At 46.7% G+C, this 22,208-nt stretch overlaps 1 protein-coding gene across 3 annotated transcripts in view; it reads left to right on the forward strand.

Annotated features, from left to right (window-relative positions):
• The first annotated feature begins 1,158 nt into the window (after nt 1–1,158).
• Nucleotides 1,159–22,208, forward strand: part of qkia (QKI, KH domain containing, RNA binding a) — an 84,531-nt gene continuing 63,481 nt past the window's right edge. Inside the window, exon 1 of one of the 3 annotated variants that reach the window (XM_062523682.1) lies at nt 1,159–1,524. In XM_062523682.1, coding sequence (XP_062379666.1) covers nt 1,380–1,524 — 145 coding nt within the window. In that variant the 5' untranslated portion in view covers nt 1,159–1,379. The remainder of the gene's footprint in view (nt 1,525–22,208) is intronic. The other 2 variants (XM_062523681.1, XM_062523683.1) reach the window with 2 other exon arrangements.

Below are 22,208 nucleotides of genomic sequence, written 5' to 3' on the forward strand. Positions count from 1 at the left end.
CAGTATATCTGAGGTAATCGTTAAATAAATAGGAGAACAATGCAAGCAGGATGATATCCCATAAATATATGAGACCCATTGAACTGCCAGCTACCATCTCAACTGCCACTTTCTTTGTGATTCATACAGCTTCGGCCTATTTGGTGTTTTCCTGATATTTGTTAAGTCCATATTGTGTGAAGCTGAATGGTTTTATTTGTATAATTCCTCTCGAGGCTACATCTGTCTGCTCTCCTGTCCGTTTCGGTGTTGGTGTTGGTATGCATGGGGTTGATACACTCTTACTCAATATGTTGTCCTATCTGAACAAAGTGATGTGTTAGAAAGTAAAGAAAGTTATGTTGTTTTCTATGCAGAATTGTGTTATTTTCAACACATATTGTATAACAAATAGAAAAAGGAAACAACACAAACTGTATTGTCCCTATCTGGACACAGATATGTTCAAAACAATGGAAGTTGTGTTGTTTTCAACACATTAATTTTAAAAGTGTACGATGAGGTTTATGAAGGCTATATGAATCATGAGAAGTATAGGCCTATATGAATATAGGCTATATGAAAAATGAATCTGGAAAAGGCTGTCATCTCAGAAAATAGTAAATATCTTCCAAATTTAGAGAGATGCCACATAAAAAACATTTAACAACATCCATAAAAAAGCATAGGGCCTAAGTGTTAGGCTACAAGTTTAAGTTGGGAAGAATAAGCGTATTCAACAAATAGCCTAACTGAACACTTTGCTCACTGAAAAAAATGCGAGAAACCTGTCAGTTTGATCGATTGCTGAACAAAAGGAAACTTGCCACCAGTGTCGTCGTTACAACTAAAACAACATAGGCTATAGCAGTCAGGTCATCCGCTGCGCCACATCAGAATTCGATTCTGTGGAGCATTGTTTTATGTCGATAAGTACAACTCACTCAGATGTCCTGCAATTGGTTACAGTTCTTGTAGATCATTTTAGTAACGGTACCAATTGGCACTTTGACGCCCCCATGGCTCAACATATTGCGCTCATTGGTGATATCATCTGCTCCTTGAAAGCGCTCCCAGCCAATCAGTGCCCAGGGGGCCGGACGCATTTGGTGAATACTCGCTCTCGCAGACAGAGGTGGTAGGGAACGTCCCTGTGCGCGCATTGAAGAGAAGAGGACGGCGTCTGAACGACAAGCGACTCTTACGGAGGAGATAGTGGCTATCCGCTTAAACAACAACAACAACTAATATTACGATTTATCCGGAGAGTCGTCAAACTACAGCGATCGAAACGTGGGGGGGAACGAGGGATTTTATCCGCAAGTTTTTTTCTTTTCCATTTTTTTTTCTTTTCATAAAGAAGGATTGTGTGTTGGCTTGTTTGCATTCGCGACGCAAAGATGATGGTCGGGGAGATCGAAGTGAAGGAGAGACCGAGGCCGAGTCCCGACTATTTGATGCAGTTACTGAACGAGAAGAAGCTCATGACGAGTTTGCCCAACCTGTGCGGTATCTTTACACACCTCGAACGGCTTCTTGATGAAGGTAAAAATCACCAACGTTGCTGTGTAGAGTTGGGGGAACGTGACCAGGGGCTTGAGGGGTGCACGCTTGCTGCATAGAACACCATAGGCATGCATGCACGGTAGGCTAGCTCCACTAGCCTGTTACGGAGCAGAATCACACGGTTAGCTCAACTTAACTCTCACAACTTCAAAAAGTGTAAATCCTGACACTGTGAGGTGGTAGCAATGGTTGATCTGGTTGTTTGATTATGTATCGTATTTCAACGGGTTGAGAGCTTGATGTTGGAAGATCTGAGGCGTTGAGGCCATGGCCAAGAAGAAAGGAAAAGTTTTTTTTTTCAATCAGGGGTTTCGGGACTAGCTAGATTAGCCAGCTAACGTTAACTCGACGTTAGCTGTAGCCACAATTAGCCAGTTGTTCCACGACTGGTCTGTCAGCATATCCAAAGCAAGTCGGGATATCATTGAGTTGGGATACAGATTTCTCCGATCGGGATAATTAAGTTGGGTACTTGGGGTGGTGAACTTTAACACGGTCTAATGTTGTCTGACCGTAACGGTAACCCGATTACTTAGCCAACTGTAGGTTAAAACAAACAAACTTGATAACCATAGTTGTGTTTCAGTCGAAAAATGGGCATAATGATCGAATCTTACTAGTTGACTTTGTCTGGATACCAGTGGTTACAGTTAATGGCTTTTAATCATTTGGGACGAGATCAATGAAACGTGAAAGCTCTTTTTGGCTGGTAAATGAATGCGAAAGGCAACCCCTCGTGCATTGGAATGTGGTCCTGGTATGGTTTTGTTTCGCTCGAGGGTCTCGATAACAATGGCCATAGGAATTGCCCAATAGCAGCACCAATCAGGAAAATGTGGTATTTATTTGCTGATGGCACACAATGTCAACAGCGTTGTTAACATTAGGTAGCTGGTTGTATTGTTTGTCAGTGTTTGTTCTTTAGAGAGGACTATCGCTGTCGGTAGTCAAACAATCTTGCAGCGGCACGACATGTTATGTCTAACGTGAGATATTACTCTTGAAAATTGAACGAAAGGGCCCATAATTGCTGATAAACCGATGCTGACCGAGATATACCTGTTGTCTTTGGTTGTAGTAAAACTATTCCTGACACAGTGGTGTAACGTTATTGCTATTTATATCTGGCGACATTATAGCCCGAGAGCAAGATAGTGGTCGAACATGCTTGCTGTAATTGAATGGGTGACGCTAGAGAGCGCCACTTTTCCCCGATGCTGCTCCGCTCTCTGAGCTGAAGTCATTGGAATGTTGTCACTACTCGCCGGCCCTTTCCCCGATAACATCAGCCAGTGGATGTGACTTGATTGTCAGCGTTCCTGGGCGATGGGATTGTACATTTAAACGTTACAGTGAATTCCCCATAGTCGCTACACGAATTCGGGAATGTTCGGGGTTATCCATGCCTCTCAGTGATTGCACAGGGCACTGCATGTCGGCGGTATTAATCATGATCCGTATCCAAACTCCTTGTGTGGCGATCGCCAATTTTATTAACCTATCTGTGCTCATAAAATAGTGAATATCTGGTCGCTTCATGAGTACGTTGGGCTATACTGAACACAGTTTATGTGAACTTTTGCTGGTTCACGCCTATCCTCATCTCGCTGGGAAGATGTGCAATAGGTCTTTTATGGAGCCGCGGGGAGCCCCCTTCTCCGAAATGTGTTTCCTAGCCAGTGACTGTTGTTGCAGTGGCGTAGCCGTTTGTGATTTCGGCCCTTCCTTCATATGGGCTTTTTTTCGATTTTGGGGGTGTGAAGTCTCAGAGCCGATTGCGAGAGGCCCTTTCGGCAGCTGCTCAAGACATTTCACATGCAGCTGTCGGATCTTAAGCGTTACCGCTCAAAGTCACGGCAATGAATTAGACCCCTCACATTACTGCAACCGATTTCAATTTGTTTTGTAGATCAGGTGAAGTTTTACTCTTTTCCTGTAGTATTTGGACACATTTTATTGAGCTCCGCAATGTGTAAAGAGACCGTTGGAAAATCACAGCACCCTACTGGCTGAATGCGGACCATTTGCATAGTGATTTGCTTATGGTGAAGGATTTGGGAAGAGTGCTCCTATACTAGACACTGTTGCTATTGTGAGCAGCGATTCATTTGTACACTGATTGACCGTAATAGGAAGGCACACATCAGCTGTTTTCCAGAGAGGGAGAGGTCAGCGGAGGCTTGGATTTGTGCAGTTGGTCAGGGTCTGCATCCCTAATATAGATCTCCTCCAATGACCCCTGTCCCTAATGCAAGGTGACCGCAGAATGTTGTAACCAGCAGGGTGTTGCTGTTACTCTTGAGCATGATTGGAAGGCAGAAATTGGCTCGAGTCAACCACAACACACACATAGTCTAACTGATAACATTCAGACATAGAGAGGGGTCTTGGACATGAAGTAGGGAGAGACATAGAAGAAAAGTTCCCTCTAGATGCATTTTGATTTTTCGAGCTGTCCGGACAGCTGCAGCTGGAGCGCACACACAAACCTGCCTCACACATGCCTCTCACTTCAAATCCTTGCATGTGTGTGCAGCTGTTTCCATGGCGAAAGAAAATTGACACCCTCTGCTTTAACCCCTTTGACCCCCCCCCCCCCCCCCCAAGCGTCTGGATATAGACCAGCTCTGTGTGTGTGAGAGAGAGAGAGAGAGAGAGAGGGAGAGAGAGAGAGAGAGAGAGAGAGGGAGGGAGGGAAAGGACTGTTTTTGAGGACACAGAGCCACCAAGGGTTATTTCACAGAGCTGCAGGTAGACGTGTGAGGGGTTTAAAGTCTCAGATTTTTACAATGACACGATGCAATTTCATTGTTCAGGCAACAATTCTGTATGTCCATATCCGTGTGATTTAAATACAGTACCCTACCCCCAATAGATATGGCAATACCAACACATTTCATTTTTATATCGTTGATGGTCTTCCACCGGTCTTGTGTCTAACACCAGTGTGATTATTTACTCTATATTTACTCTTTATTTAACACTCTGTATGTTGATAGTACTATTTGATTCTGACTTCCACTTGATTTCAAAGTCAGCGAAGATATGCTTACCATTGTAGGAGCAATTTATATTTATGTAAAAAAATAAGACTGTTTGCTTTCTTTAAACATAGCAGTTAGTGAAGTTAGATATAGCAGTTAGTGAATTATGTTACTGAATTGTGAAACTGTGTTTGGTAGGCACTGTGGTAAAACACTGTTTAGGAAATCACTTTTAGGGTGTGCTCCACTCTCAGTCGACTGTAAACCTGTGTGCGTGTGCGCTGGCCTTCCTAGATGACAAAGCAGTGCATCTTAGACACTTCCTGACAGGTAATGACCAGCCTCTGATGTTTTCATATGACATCAGCCTTTGAGGGAACAGCACACACTGTAGTCCGGACCACCTGTCTGCGCTGTATGTCCTCAACCAGCAGTCAGACACTTTGCCAGACACCATCCTTTTGGTGCATTTAAAACATCCAGAGCACAGTAGTTGCAAACAGACGTTTTGTGTCATTTTATGAAGACCTGAGCTCCCATTTTCCTGTCTGAAAGATTAACTTTTGACCAGAATTGGTTTGTTTGTGAGGCTAAAGCAATCGGTTCCAGTGAATGTTTTGAATTGGTGTGTGTGTGTGTGTGTGTGTGCAACTCTCCCACCCTGTTCTGCACCCATCTTTTGCTGGTGACAGACTGTGGCACCCAACACCCACACATATGCACACACTCCCATCTCACAGGGTCAGGCCCTCTCTAGCCTTTGACATACAATCAATTTAAAGCCTAACAAGACTGAGGACTACTTACAGGGTTAACAGAGCTCTGAGACACTGCCCCAGGCCAGGCGAGAGAGAGATAGAGAGATGGAGGGATTGATCTGCTGGAGTGGTTATGTTTGTAGGACCTGCCTCAAGGCTGAGGGGATGTTGCCTAGACGAGTTTATGCCCCCTCTAGATTCTTTCCCCCAAACACTTCTAAGTGAGTAATTAAATAATGAGTGGCTGGTGTGTGCTGTCACAGTGGTAGTGTCAGGAATATTGCTTCTTGCCTCATGTGTTGTACTTCTTGCATTTGTCTGAGAGAGTTGTGTGTTGTGGTTAATACTCAGAGAAGGAAGTTAACTTTTTAAAATCTACCAGCTGCTACTGACCGATGAATGGTCAATCGGCATTTTATTTCTTAAATCTACCAGCCTCTTTCATATTTTCCACCATGTGGCCCTCCACTTGCTATATTAGAACAGCTATTGTGGTTTTGTGCCCTGATGAGAAGTATTCCAGAATAGTGGACATACAGAAATTATGCCAGCCATATTTTTAATGGCCACATCATTGCCTATATGCGCTAGCAGTTTGTTTAGGATGAGTTTCGCACAAGCAGTAGAGAACGCTACTTTCATTCTATGAAGTTGCGTACTGTAACCTGTGAAAACATTGCGAACAGACTCTAGTCTACATTATAGTACAAAAGCGCATTAGTGGAGAATTGCACGATATGGGAGAATTCCCAGTGGATCTGTAACGTTTTGCGGTCGGCATATTTGAGCTTGATATGCATGATATTGTTTCATGTATAAGTTCATTACTGTGTGATCACTGCTCCTCACTCTCACTCCCAGCGGCGCCTCCCAACAGACCTGGTAGCCTTATAACAGCTGTGATGAACTTTCATACAGGGTCACCTGAGAGTGGGTACAGACCCTTACCAAAAGTTTTAGATGCCCTGGATTTCCCCCCTAGAATAGGAATAGTCCCAATAAATAAACAACACTTAATGAATTAGCATTGCTTCAACGCAACAGCGATGAACTTGCTTAGGCCTGCTTCATAAAATGAAACCCTGCTTGTGCAAACTTGAAATAAAAATAAATGTTTCATAAGCCAAGTATGTATTTTAGATGTCGTGGTAACATTTTATATTTTGTGTAATAGAAGCCTGTTTTGACGTTCTTCATTATGAGCCTAATAAATGTAAAATATATCTCACCTGACATTCTGTCCAGTCATATTCTTTCCCCCCTCCTGGACAACTACGCGTGAAACCTAGCATAACTCTCTTCTGTGTGCTTAGTGGTGGTCTACACTGCTCTCACTCTTCTGTTGTTCTTTCTCAGGACCTGTTCAATCCTCTGTTCTGTGACAGATACAAGATAAGATGGCCGATAGTGACAGATTGTTATATCCTGTCAATTTGGCTCTTCGCTCAGTCACAAATGTGAGATTGAGTTTATGGTAATTGAGTGATCTTGTATTGATTAGAAGGGTCATATGAGGAGCCTATTGGTAGACCTTTCATAGAATGCTTTGGCAATTCTGCAATGGATTGATGCAATGGTCTCGGCCGTAAAGATTGCTTGTGGTTGCCACTGATTGAAACACTGGTAGCTGCTAAACAATTTAGAATGCATCTTCCTTGGACATGTGGGCTGCAATTAATTGACATAATCATTTTTTTGTCCTTTTCCCACCATCATTGTCATATATTTTTGTTCATGCACACTATAACTTGTAAATTCCTGCCCGCTTTAGTCCTATGCAAGATATGGAGTGGCCCTGGCTAGCATGTTGTTCCCACAGGCCACAATGTAGAGGCTTCACCTATGCAGCAATGATATGTGATCCTGTTTACATTAAACAAGCCTGCTTCTGATCAGATCTGAGATTACGGCCAACCGGCAACAAGCAGATTCAGCACAGTCTGTTGACTAATCTGCCCAAGAAGAGAAGTGAGCCTTGTGTTGTGCTGCTCTCTCGTAAACGCTTAACTATGGCTCTTTATCTCAGTGCTGCATTTCTATTCCAGTGTCAGACCCAGATGAATTCATATCAATTCTGTGACTGACCATGTCACTATGATAAAATAGTGACATGTTTTCTTTTTGTGCTGGGGCATTTCATACGAGTAATTTAGTGTACTTTACACAGACAGAAAACATTCTTCTACTACATTTCTACTACTGTAGCTGTGTACTACTACTGTCTTTCTGTGCTAAATGTCGGTATTAAAGCAACACTAAGCACTTTTCCTCTGTCGCACGCCCGCTATTTGTTTATCCATAAAATGGCGATGTCCACAGATAAAGTAGAGTATTTTATGAAAGCCTGATATTGTGACATCGAAGCAAGTGAAATTTGTTGTTTCTTGTGTCTCATTCCATCAAATTCAGATCCACTACCCGATCTGGTAAACGGACATAGTGCGGTTATAGCCGATAGAGGGCCGCAAATTCAATGCAGAAGTGCAGTTCACCCTGTTACAAGTTGATAAACCACTGAAATTATTTTGGAAACATTATTTTAAGGTACAAAAACCTCTAGTGTTGCTTTAAAACAATACTATGGTTTTGTTTCCATGCTAGATTCAGATTAGGCTGTTTTATGCCATGGTCCAGCCCAACTAAACATAGGCCTGGTTTTGTTGCTGTGCTATTAATTAATTCCCTATGTATGGCACTCCTTAGTGTGAAGCAGTTGTAATAATGTTCCTACAGTATGTCGATGTCTGCTATGAACCAGTGCTGTGCTTATGATCCTGTGCGGGTCCCTGCTATCAGACAGTGCTGTGTTTCTCTCCCTGCTGAGGACCCAGCTGTGAGGGTAATAAATGGGACGACACGAGCAGGCTGACAGGGTGAGTGCAGGGGACCAGTCACCTCCCTGGACCGAGAGCTTTTCTAGCTCCCTCCTTTTGTTTTTTGTTTTTGCTCTCTCTCCCTCTCTGTCACAGACTGCAATCTGATGCCTGCACACTTATGTGTGTGCCTATGGCTGTGTGTGTTTGTGTCGCTGGCTGGTTGTGTGTGCGTGTGTGTGGCTCTTGGCTCAGGGCCTGGTCTATATGCCCCTGTGTGCTGCAGGGCTGATAAAGTCCTCCTGTGCCGGCTCCTCCCGTCAGGCTCCCACTCTTATCAGGGGTCCTGAGCGCTACTGGGGCGTCCTTATCTTAGCCTGAGCTGCCAAAGGGCCCAGTCGTCTGTCACAACCACCCTACCCCTAACACACGCGCACACACGCAAACACAACCTCCGCCTGTCACAACCACCCTGCCCCTAACACACATACACACACAAACACAACCTCCACCTCGTCTCTGGCCAGCTGGACAATTCAGACGTGGACATAAGCCCCTGGAAACTCTCAAAATGGAGTTTCCCTGAAATGGCCCTGAAAAAGGGAGCCACCCAATCAGTCTGAAATGTCTCCTCGTGGTGCTGGGCTCTGCAAACGTTTTGACCACTGTGGTCTTCTGCACACACACACACACACACACACACACACACACAGACCTCTAATTGCACAAGCCAAAACTGGAAGGTTCCCCACCCTTCTCCTCAGCTGAGGTGGGGGTTGTATTGCGTGTTCGTGGTCTGAACTGTGAGCATTGAGAGTAAATGGAGAACAAACGGGGGCTTGTTGAGTGGTGTTTTTTAATGTCCCTCCCTTTTCCTCTGCCCTGATCGGGGCTTTGTGATTCGTCACTGAGGTGCGCTTGTCTCCAGAGCTTTCCTTTGACTAATCAGAGCAAGCATGGGGAGGGAGAAACCCATTTTCAGCCATGTTTATTCAGCCCCTCTCTCCAAGCAACACACACATAAACGCCCGCCCGTCCGCCCTCTCTATGCAAAGTGAAACAGGGCCTCACCCTTCCACATTCCTGGACTGCCTGGAATAGTTCTTCACACACACACTCTCTCTCTCTGCCTCTCTGCCTCTCTGTAGCTTGACTAGCATTGTGCATGCTGTATGGCCCCAGCTTGAGTTGGCCTGATGTCCAACACTGTGAATATCATTAGGAGGCAGACAGACCGCAATCAAAATAAAGAAGTGCAAAAAGTGAGGAGAAAACAACGGTGTGACTCATTCACTGAATAGCAAATCAGGATGATTACAGTCAAATCAAACTAACCAAGGTGTGTGTGGGGTTGTATGTGTGTTGTGGTAGTCCGCTATGTGTGTTTTGCTGGCAGCTTGTGGCCTACTTGTCCCTCTCCTTCAGCTCCAGAGCCACCACAGCCTGGGTGGGTGCTGCTTTTTATGGCGCCTTATATTTTCTCACAACATGGAGCTATTTTTTGTCTTTGATGAGGTAATTTGTTTTTCCTACACTCTTTACTCATTCCATGTTGGAATAAGTCACACACATTCTCTGTCTCTCTCCCTTCCTCCCTCTCTCTGAAATCCAACAGTGGGGAGAGGTTATCCTTTCCATGGGGAGGACTAGATGGTGAATCATTTGTTTTTGTGTCGAAGAAGACTGGAGGGACTTTTTGAATGTCTTGGGGAAGTTTTTTAGCATCTTTGTTTTATTAGTGGCCCTGAGTACAAGGTGAAAATTAGGCATGAGGTCCATTTGGGTGTTGTCTTAGTTTCTCCCTTTGTCTTGGTGTGTAGTGGTGACTAGTTGTGTGAGGAACTGTGTGTGTCATTCTTTCTTCCACTGAGGGGTCAGAACAGCTGGGAAATCAAGTCCTTGATTGACTTTCCGTGTTTTGCTCTTTCTGTCTCAATTCAGGTCAGTGCGATGTAGCTTCATTAGCAAGACTGGTAGGGTAGCGTCAGTTTTGCCAGCTAGCATTTATCAGTTGGAGTTAAGAACGATAAGTAAGGGATAATGTGTGGAGCACCAGTCATTATGGGGAAAATAAGTCCCAACAGGGTGAACTGGACCCTGACGCCCCAACGGAGTGTTCTGCTAGCATTGTGAAGAGCCGTATAATAAAGACGTATAATGAGATGATGTTAAACAGCAACAATGAGCACAATGTGAATATAAACAGTAATAAGAATATCACACCAACTTAAATGGCAACAATAGCAATCTCTCCCCCTGTTTGTATGTCTTTCAGGGCCCCACGACCATTTATTTTCATTTCATTTTGTTTCCTTGGATTCTTTTCCTGGCAGTAAAGGTTTTGGCCTGAGGTCCAGTTCTAAGTGCAGTGCATCTTGGGCTGAACTAGGAATGTCCAATCACTGTACTGGCCACTCCCTCACTCACACACACATTCCCTCTGTTTATGTTATTTACAAAACTAAACTAGATTCCTTTAAATTATTTCCCATCGTGGACAAGACAAACAGGAGTTGTGCTCTCATGTGGAAAAGCTGACTAATAATTTATAACAAACAAAATAGCAAATAATCATGTAGGCTACACCGGTCACCTACTCTGCCCCCTCATGTCTGGTGTTGGAGAGAGATCACTATTGTTTTTTCTATTGTTCACGGTACTATGTGACTAAAACACAAGAAAAAGACTTTTAGCTGCCAACTGTGAAATTGCTAGAAAGTCGTATGGTCGTAAGGCCGGTGTTAGTGTGTTTGCGCATTGTGTGCGTGCACACACACACACTCACAATTTTGTGTTCACTCTACAATCTATCAGTTCTCTTTCTCTTTAGCACTATGTGCAATACCCCCTCCCCCCATCAGCAGCACCTCAGCGTGGTCCGCGTGCTCTCTTCATCCAGGCCTGGACTGTAATAAATCAGAGCTGAATAATCTAGCTGTCGGCAGAAAGGCCTGTGTGATTTGTTTGTGTTTAGTGTGTAATGTCTCACCAGGGCCAAGCCTGTACTTACCCCTCCAGTCCTCTTCCAGGCCTGCATGACCTCCATCCTCGGCTGCAGACACAGAGTTTGTCTGTGTGTGTGTGTGTGTGTGTGTGTGTGTGTGTGTGTGTGTGTGTAAAAAGAGAGTGAGAGGGCATGGTCCTATTTAGTTGCAAACTCCTCTTTGCTTGAACTGGTCATTTTGTTAGCACTGCTATGATTTTATTTTTAGCTCCAGTAATGTTTTACTTTGCATGCACACACGTGTACACGTACATACGCCTGCACGCGCACACACACTCAAAGGGAGTCTGTGTGCTGTTCCTGTCTAACCAAGCAGCCACATCAATACAGTCGACACAAACCACAGATGTGTGTCAACTGTGTTTCAGTGAGTGTGTATATGGTGATTTTGACCAGGGTGGATTTGAATTGCATCACATTTGCATTTCTTGTCACTTGTTGTGGTTGGTAAATTCAGACGCTAACTGAGAGATCAGATTTATCAGCCCCATGTGCGCTTCAACACACTCACTGGAAAAATTAATCTTATTTCAAACAGATTAACTGATCATTTTTCACACCCAGGAATGTTTGGCTTTTCTCCAGTTTATGATGGCCATAAGTCCTGGTTAAGCAAACCGTGTGGGAAGGTTGGCCCTGGAGCGGTGGGGGTGGGGTGAGGGTCGAGTTCAGTGTTTTAGTGTGTTAGTGGAACAGGGAAAGTGATCGATTCTGTGTGCTGAAAGTGTGTGTGGACTGAATGAGGTCATCACACAAGCAGCATTCAGGACAACTGAGTCACACACATACACACACACACACACACACTGCACAATAGGGCCCTGTGTTGTGTGTTTACGGGGTCACCCCCACACATCTCCAGACAGGCCTGCACCAGTGCAGCTGCACTGCGAGGGAAAGGGTGAGCGCAGATAACAGCACAGCCACAAAGATTAAGAGCTGCTTTTATGGCCCCAAGATAAGATAAGGTCTGTGTGGGACTGTCATTTACTTTGTTGGGAAGCCAGGCTTGTAAAGCTGACTTACTCCAAAACCCCACCACTTCCCTCTCCAACTCCAAAGCACCCCTGCATGACCTTTCACCCCAGTTATCCACATCATATTCCCCTGACAGCCACTGGAAACGCACAAAGATTGTGCTTTGCACCATACTTGCTCCCTAAAAAACACTTCCCCTCATTTTATGTCTCTTAGAGTCGTAGCATCATGGCAGTAAAGTCCAATTAACTCATGCCCAGGCATTCCTCCTATGCCTGCATGCAGAGCTGCACAGACAGTAACAACAATAATAATCTTTGTCTTCTCCCTGTAATGGAGTGTAGTCTCCTTCCTCTGTCTAAGGAAAGGTAGAGCCTGTCACTCCTGTGTAGTGAACGAGACTCGCTGCTTCCCTTTGCACTGACTGTTATTGAGCACCTGACACTCTCGATGAGGCTGAGTGTGCGTGCACCTCACACACACACACACACACACACACACACACACACACACACACACACACGCACACAGATATTAAACTGCAGAACCAGCTTCTCACACCTGCGTCTACTTCCATATCCTGCTCCTTCCTCTCCTTTTCTCCACACAAACTCTCGCTCTGCTCTCTGTGTCCAGGCCTCCAGGAGGTTGGTGGCGTAAGATCCCTTTCCCAGTCCTCTGTATTGTCCTTGTAATACCCTTCTTTAGATTTGAAGGCATGAGCCTACAACACAGTAATGTTTACAAAGCTATTCCATGCGGTTGCCAGTGCGATCATGTGCAGTTATGTGAGTTTAGATCCATAAAAGTGTAAAAGGAAGCCAAAGGAAAAGAAGGTATTGCGAGCCCTAACTCTAATTGTCCTTTCCCTCTCTCCCCTTTGTTCTTCACCTCTCCTCTCCTCTCCTTCCTTTCCCTGTCCCTCGTTCATTCCCTCTCGCCTGTGTTACTGGGTGACAGCTAGGCCTGCATGATAAATCGTTATAAAATCGCGATCTCGTTTCACCCGTGTGCGATTTAATTTGAGTGCGAGTCGACTCTGGTCTCCGGTTCTCTCAAAGCTCAGGGCTTCATCCTCAGCCAATAACAAAGCGCCTTTTAGTCACTTGTTTCACTCGTGGAGAACGCGGCAGTTCGGAAAGCCCAGCTGCAGTTGCAGCATCATCGAACTAGCGCGTGAAAGTTGTACAACAACGCAGACATCTATTAGGCTGCGGACACCTTGCACAATGCGACGCCATACCCACATAACATTAACTAAGCACTTTGAGAGCACACTCCTCCCCGCCTCCTGGATCCAGACCAGTGATCCGGATCAACTCCCAAAATGTAATAATTTTGTCCTTTTTCAGACGTCATTTTAGACGTTTCCTGAAAATGTAATCGAAATCCATCCATAACTTTTTTTTTATCTTGCTAACAAACAAACAAAGCCAGATGAAAACATAACCTCCTTGGCGGCGGTAATATTAAGGAAATAAGAGGCAATTGCTTACCATCTAGAAAAAGATATGGTTCCAATAAACACTGTAGAACGTGACCGATTTAAAAAATGATGCATACATTGGACAAATGCTACTCCCCTCTTGCAACTGATTGAAACGTTATTCAACCTTCCTTTTTCTGTGTCCAAAGAAAAGGGGCATCAATTGGCCATTTGTACATATTGCCCATTGCCTTTAAATGCTGATATTTTAGAACTAGCTTAATGTTTCTTGAGCCCACTCCACACACCTTTTAAAAGGCTTCAATGGAAAAAAAGAACATTCATTTGGCCATGCAGTTATGTTTATAGGCTTGTACAGGTCCATGGGCAATGTGCTATGCCCCCCAAAAATCTATTTCTGGTACTGCCAATTAGTTTTGCTTTGTCATGGTTCATGTGTGCAATAAACATTTCACTTTGTGCGGGTAAAAATCGTGGCAGAAAATTGTGATATCAATTCTAGGCTAAAAAATCGTTATTCACATTTTTCCCTGAATCGTACAGGCCTAGTGACAGCTGTCATGGTTGAATCACATACACTGTTCGTCATTCTGAATTCCCCTTCTGTCCTTTGCCCTCTAGATCTGTCAACACACACACACTACTATGTTTTCTCTCTCTCTCTCTCTCTCTCTCTCTCTCTCTCTCTCTCTGCCTGAGGGCTACATCTCCTCTCTTTCATCAGAGACCAGCACTGACACTAAAGGCCTGTAACACTGCCTGTCTGTATGCATTAGCTGTGGGTCACCATCTTGCCGCCAAGGAATAACCCTCCTTCATTTTCCTCCCTCCATCCTGCTCTTTCTGTATCTCTCTCTATCCTGCTCTTACTGTATCCCTTCTCTATCTCCCCCTCTCTGTTCCTCTCTCTCTGGCTTGTGCTGTCCTGCTCTTTGTGTATTTGCTGCGGCCCCTCTATATGCCTCCCTCCCTCTGTCTGTTCCAGTCACTAGTCTGTCTCCTCCTCCAAACACACTCTTGTTCTCTCCATCCCACTTGCTCTTTGTCCATCTCCTGTGTCTCCATCTATTTCATGTCTGATCCCTTGCAAACACAAATCTCCTTCCAGTGCACATTTAGCCCCCAGCCCCTACCCCCCCCAAAACACACACACACACTGTTCCCCTACGCTTGGTTATGTTGCCACGGCACCGTGACCCATTTCTGCCTTGTCTGTGCATTGTTTGCAGAACGAGTGTGTGTTTACAAAATTGCTTGTGACACACACACACGCACACACACACACCTACACACACACACACACACACACACACACACACACACACACACACACACACACATACACACACATACACACACATACACATTGTTTTGAGTAGGCTATCCTTAGTGGGTGTTTCTGTGTGTCTCCTCTAGTTATGTTTTAGGCTTGGCTATGTCATTTAGGCCACCTGTTACGTACTGTACACACGTGTTCAGACATTGGCCCTCCAGTCTTGGCTGATCACAGGGTGTGTGTTTCTGTGTTTGTCTGTGTGTGAGCTTGTGTGATGCAACAGCCTCTTTGCTCACAAGAACTTCTTTGATGTTGTAATAACTCCACTTCAAGCCCTTCCATCTCCTAGACCTTAGAGTCAGGGTGCTTGGCAGCCGAGGGTGCAGGTTGAGGACTCCAGTCATTTTAAGAGTGGGTTACTAGTATCTGTTGCACACTTTAGTGTAATAATGCTTAATAGGTGCACTCTTGTGTTAAGGCTGGTTTGTGTGTTTGATGGCACGTTGCCATGTTCTTGAGTGTGTCATTACTGCTGATGTATCATTCCCACGTATTCAGCCATTGCTTGTTGGCCTGTCATTCCCACGCAAACATGCACGTGTGTAGAATTAGAGAGAGAGAGAGAGAGAGAGAGGCTTGTCATTCTTCAATCCCAGGCTTCACTCATCACAGCACAATAGTAGCCCTGGGATTAACACACACACACACACACACACACACACGGCCGTGTAAATAGTCCTTGTCAGTATGCTGGCCTGGTTTCCTGCTAATTGAAGCCCTAGGAATGTTATTCTGTTTCCCTGTCTCGCTACACACACACAGACTCAGACACACACACAGACAGATTCAGAGTGGACTATTGTTCATAAGTTGCTCATTTCCTTCTTTCTCCCTCTCTTTTTCTTTCTCTCTCCAAAAACGTGTGTGTGTGTGGGGCACTGGGGGCTGTAGTCTCAGATAAAATCGTCTCGTTCTGTGCTCAGATGGCTATTGACAGCTTCCAATCGTTAAGCAAGCTCGCCGCTGCTCAAGAGATTCCTCCAACGACGGGCCGCTTTTGTGAGCACAGCAGCCTCTGCCATCGCACAATAGAGCTTCCCATCGCCCTGAAGGATGGGGAGTGAAAGATAGATTTTCTTTCTCTCTCCCTCTCTCTCCTTCCCTCCCTTCCCCTCCCTCCCTTCTTGTTGTCTTCAGCTATGATGAACAGCATTTGACATCTTTGTCCTGCTGGGCCAGGAGTAGGGCTGTGTCTGTGGTGGTGGGGGAGGTGGCGCAGTACGTGTGTGTGTGAGCGACGGGAAGCAGCCTTGTGGTTATCTGTCCCCGGCACATGGACACACTCACTTCCTTCCGCTCCTTCTCTCATGGCTACACTCTTCCTGTCTTTGTTGCTCTGCAGGGGGGGGGTTGCTTACTGTGTGTGTGTGTGTGTGTGTGAGTGTGTGAGAGAGGCCGAGAAAGACTGGGAGAGCACAAGGAGTTGTTGGAAAGGAGAGAAAGAGAGAGAGAGAGAGAGAGATGAGTATCTGGTTTAGTCATGTCTCCACGGAAACTGCTGGCCACAGGCTCCTGAAGGCCTGGCCTACTGTTGACCTAGACGCTGGGGCTGAAGTCTCCTGGTGCTCTGGGCCTCACAAACACACTGCCATGATGCATCCACAGGAAGCTCTCTACCCCCCCATCTATTCACAGGACATCTGAGGAGATTGTTCATGGTGGCCTGAGCAAACAATGAGCTGGCCTGGATGTGTGTGTGTTTCCAGCCAAACATCCTGGCTCCTGCACCCTGCTCCTCTCTCCTCTCGGCCAGCCCCATCCTCACCATGCTCCTTTTCCTATCCTTTGTTTCAGAGTGGCTTCCTGTTGCTCCAGTGTGTGTTGTGGGCCTGTTGGTTTTGTTGTCGTTCACTCATAGCCACACCAGTAATGTGTCTCCTAATCGGAATTAGCTGTTGAATGTGGTTGCTACACTAAAACCAACTCCAGGTGATGGATAAAATAGCACCTGCCTTGGGAAAAAAATGTGTGCGTGCAAATGTGTTTGTGTGTACGGGTGGTTATCACCACTCCGTGTAGTCTGCTACAGAAGAACATGAAGTAGCCGTTTACGCTATTATTACTCTGTGCCCGCAGGCAGGGTATACCCTGTGTGTGTGTGTGTGTGTGTGTGTGCTTGCACGTTTGTGCATGTCTCTCAGCTGCATGGGACTCTCCCTTCAGGAAGGAGATTCCCAGATGCATTGGGGCAAATGGAGGCATTTCTAGTCCAACCTTTGTTGGGGAACTGCCCTAGTGCTGCTCTCCAGACTAATCTATGTTTACTCCAGAAGATAATTTTGGCCTAATTGCTGTCAAAAGCTGTTAAGTTTTATTGCACAGATAAGGGCACTTTACGGACCTGATAGCATGGCCAGTTCCTATGTGTTTGGTAAGCTTCTGTGAATGATTGGGTCCTGTTTATTGACAGTGACATTAGAAAGTTGCTCACACTATGAGTTGTACTCTGATCCCACTTTATGCCGTGCATACTTTTCAGTGTGGTCATGTACATTCTTTTGGACCCCCTAGTGTGCCCCCTGCTGAAGGTGTATGTGTGTGTGCGCACATACGCCTCTGTGTTTTGTGTGTGTGTGTGTATGTATGATTGTGGGTGCCATTGTGTGTGTGTGTTTATAATGATGCCCCCTCCCCCACTGCGCCTACTTAAGAGGAGCCCATTAGCGCCCTGCGTCGTGCCACCCCCGCCCACTCTCACCCCTGGCGCGGCCCGAAATGGGCACTCCCACGCCTCATTGAGCCCGATCCTGCCCCCCGCTGGCATCCCCCTCCACCCACCAGCCCTGCGTCATCTCACACACACACACACACACACAGGCAGACAGGCTCCCTTCCTTTGTCTAAATTTAGTCTGAGTTAATGGCACTGCAGAGCAGAGCGAGGGGGAGTGGGGAGTGGGGAGGATGGAGATCACTCTCCCATAGGCGATGAACTCACTGCCAGCTCTTCAGATCCTGATCAGGGCTGGACATCCTCTAGAGCTCTGCTCTGCTCTGCTCTGCTCTGCTCTGTGCTGGGGGAGACAGCGGCTAGTCTGGGGAGACTAGAGCAGCCATGCTGCGGGAGCTAAAGCTTTTCCGCTTTACCAGCCTGCTGCCTAGCAGTAGTCAAAGTCCTCCAACTCAACTCTGCTTCATTGACATGACTGTCAAAACGCTGGGAAGGCCTTATGCTGATAATCCTGATGGTGCCCAGGGGAAGAAGAATCTCTCTTTACAACCCTCCTCTCCCCCTCTTCCCCCTCCACACACACACACACACACACACACACACACTTGTTTGCTCCTATATGCTCAGTAGGTGATCTGGTTCAAGAGAGTCATGCACAGCAGTCCTGAGGCAGCAGGTCTTCAGAGCCAGTCTAAGCAGGAGAGCGTTTGTATGAAGGCTGAGCTGCGTTGGTTGGGACGTGGTTGTTATTGTACAAGAGACTGGACAGGCAGGCGTGTTGCTGCGGCTGCGCTCCCAGAGTCTCTGTCCACTGCAGTCCTCTGTAGAGCCACTTGGTGCCGGTGCGGCCAGCGCCATCTTGTGCTTTGAGGATCCACATGCATTGGAGAGCGCGATGAGGAGGGGAACGCTGCGCTTCATCTCTCTTGAGCCTTCCTCGCATCCCCAACCGCAGTGTGTGTGTGTGTGTGTGTGTGTGTGTGTGTGTGTGCATGTGTGTGTGTGCATGCATTTGTGTGTGAGTGATGTGTTTTAATAGCACTCTGTGTATATTAACGCTGTCTGAAGATGTGTGTTTTGGGTTCCGTTTGCCTCTCTAACTGGCTGTGACACATCCTATTGAAGCAGTCATGCCAGCCACTGCCGGCCACCCACGCCAGCGCTCCCATCCAGCCACATCACATCTGGCACGTGCCATACACACACACACACACAGAGGCATGAAGATATTACAGCTATTCCTTCTGAAACAGTCAGCCCATTCTCATCTTCTCTGATCTCACACATGCAGACAGTCACACACACAACCCTGGAGTGAGGGCAGAGTCCAGTCTGTCGGCCCGTGTGTGTCTGTGTGAGAGGAGGAGCAGTGTCCAGTCTGTCGTTCCGTGTGTGTGTGAGGAGAGCAGCGCTTGAGTGGAATGGCATTTGGATTTCCAGTGAGACTTGCAGGGCTGAAGGTGGAAGGGCAGGGCTGTGGCGTGTTAGCCTCTGAGTTGTTTACCTCGGTGGGGCCCGGGGCTGTGTGCGCGCCTTGGCCCCGTGTCTTCTCACTGTAAACAGCCCTGTCTCACGGGGCCAGCGCCTGTCTGTCTGTCTGGCCAAGACCACTTTATTTGCACAGTCTCCGATGTTGAAGGTAAAAACATCAGTTTAAAGAAAGTGGTGAAAGTTATGTCTTTCTACATGGCGGGAGGTGTGAGGCGGTGATTGTGTTTGGCCGTGTGTGTTGGTGCAAAGCAGGAATAACATTGGTGCCGAGTGACCAAAGGTATGAGCGCACACCTGCAGCTTTGGAAGGGGTCGAAGGGAATGCTATGTGTGTGTATGTGAGAGAACAAATGTATGGCTTTTTTTATTTTCATCTGTTAGTCCTCACACCTTGTGTGTGTGTGTGTGTGTGTGTGTGTGTGTGTGTGTGTGTGTGTGTGTGTGTGTGTGTGTGTGTGTGTGTGTGTGTGTGTGTGTGTGTGTGTGTGTGTGTGTGTGTGTGTGTGTGTGTGTGTGTGTGTGTGTGTGTGTGTGTGTGTGTGTGTGTGTGTGTGTGTGTGGGGGGGGGGGGGGGGGGGGGTAGCTTTTCTGCTGCAATTGCAGGAAAGTTCCCTAGTGTAAATCTCTCACACACACCAGGCGCGGAAACTGCTGCATCACTCCTCTTCCTCTCATTCAATCTCTTACGTTTTGTCCTGCAGGGAATTACTTTGGACTCAACACCCCCCCCCCCCCCCCCCCCCCCACACACACACACACACACACACAGCAACCTGCTTTCTTTCACTTGCTCACACAACAGTGAGCTTCAGCTTTGGTGTCATGGCAGAACAGGGCGAGAAGCCAGCTGCTTCTTCTGGTTTGTGTGTGTGCGCCTTAAGTGTATGTGTGTGTGTGAGAGAGATGTAGGCTCCCTTCTGCATTTCTGCCACCTGGGCCATCTGTCCCTACTCTTGCTTCTCCAGCTTGGCGCGGCGACCTGACTTGACCCCTGCCCCTCCACTTCTTTTTATTTTTTTTTATTGGCTGGAGGCTGACAGGAGGGTTGGCGAAAGACTGTGAGCAGGAAGGGGGGGGGGGGGGTACCCTGGTCCATCTCGGCTGATAATCCCACTCCCGCCCACGGCTGCCAGTGACTGAGATCCAGAGCAGAAAAGTCCATTGCCGTCACCTTTAAGGTTGGCTTCTGCTCCAGCTGCACCTGGGCGGCGCCTTTGGTAGGCAACACTGGGGAGGGCATTAAAAACTGCCTCCGTGTCTGCTGTGAGACTGATTCACGTCTATCCAAACACATGCAACACACTTTTCAAGCACCACATGTTTGTGGGACTCATGTGTGCACACACACACACACACACACTCAGGCACTCACACACACACACTCTCTGAGAAGTGAAAATGGGGGATTTAAAATGCAAGCCCAGCTGTATGTTCCTGATAAGGTGTAAAAATGCACACACATTGCACAGCTCTATCGCGACTCCTCTGAATCTCTTCCTTTTTACCCTCTTAAAGAATTCTCCCTTATTCCTCGTGTGTGTGTGTGTGTGTGTGTGTGCGTGCGTGTGTGCACACACACATGCTCAGCTGAAGTAGTCCTCTCTATGCTGAATAAAGGAGCTAGACATTAAAAGCCAAATCCTATCGCCTGCTGTGCTCACACACACACACGCACACACACGCCCACACAGGCACGCACACACAAGCACACTATTGCAATGGACTAAAGTGCATTGCTTTAGAGTGGGGAAGTGTGTACCTTGCAGCGGTCTCGTCTCCAACACTGGTGCTGCTTTATATTTCATCTCTCTCGCCCTCTTCACTCACTCTGTTCATCTATATCACACTACTTTTTTCCTTCTTTCTTTCATTTCTCTTGCTCTCTTGCTCTCTCCCCCCCTCCCTCACTCCCCTTATATCTCATTTTCTCTCTCCCCTCTTCTCTCTCTGCTACAGTTGATGTCTCAATCGCTCTGTAATGCTTAAAAGCTGACATTAAAGAAGCCAAATACGGCAAAGAGAGAAGACAGAGAGTGGAAAAGGAGCCTCAGAGAAGGAATAGAGAGAGGGAGGGATGAAAGATGAGAAGAGATAAGAGAGAGAGAGCCTGAGAAGAGAAGTCCGGCCAGGAAGCGTGTGTGTGTGTGTGTGTGTGTGCAAAAGAGGGAATGGACTTAATTGGCCCGCAGGCTCTCCCTGTTCAGGTGGCAGCCAGAAGATCCTCTAATCTCATTAATCAGTTGAAGTTTACCAGGGCTTTAATGAAGACACACACACACACACACACACACACACACACACACACACACACACACCTGCAGTAGTACAAAGAAAATATTTCCTTAGTTGCGCCTTTCCTGACACCTTTCTCGCTGCTTTTGAAGACCACACGCTGAGAATGACGAGGCAGGAGAAAGATCTACACACGCACGCACGCAGGCACACACACACACACACACACACACACACACACACACACACACACACACACACACACACACACACGCGCACGCCCTCTCAAGTTACTGACATAGAAACTGGGTGAGCTGAGCCTAGCTTAGCCTAGCTAACAGGACACATCTGGGCAGGATAGCATGAGGCTAGCACCTGTCCTAAAATACAGGCACACAAAACATGAGGGCATGGCAAAGGACACACACACACACACAGAGAGAGAGAAGGCTCCCTGCCCCTGGTAAAGTCCTCAGGAGGTGAGACCCTCATAGGATGCCTTCATCTCAGCTCAACACTCCTTCGTCTTCCTCTCTCACTCTCTCTGTGTGCAACCCATCCTCTCCTTCACTACCTTGGCCTCTCCTCTCATCTTTTAAAGCCTCTCGCTGTTGCTTCTCTGCTCCTTGTCCTCGCCCTAGTTCTTTGCAGTCTCTTACATTTTTTCCCCCTTCTTTCTCTTCCTCTTATTCTCTTTCTGTTGGGAGGTTGATGAATAAAAGATCTCCGCTCAGTGGCGGCAGTGCTGGTTGGTCCTCAGTCTCCGTCAAATGTTCACTCAGACACTAGACTTGCAACATCAGAAAGTGCTCCAGCACGGTCTTATTACGCTCTCTCCAGTGTGTTCTTGTGTGTGTTTGAGGTTGATGCAAGGGGTGATGTTATGGTGGGTCACCTCCTATACTCCTAGAAATGAAATCTCTTCTTCTCTTGCTTTGGAAAGAGAATTT

Source organism: Sardina pilchardus, chromosome 20 (assembly GCF_963854185.1).
Source record: "Sardina pilchardus chromosome 20, fSarPil1.1, whole genome shotgun sequence".
In the NCBI taxonomy this organism is placed as follows: Eukaryota; Metazoa; Chordata; class Actinopteri; order Clupeiformes; family Clupeidae; genus Sardina; species Sardina pilchardus.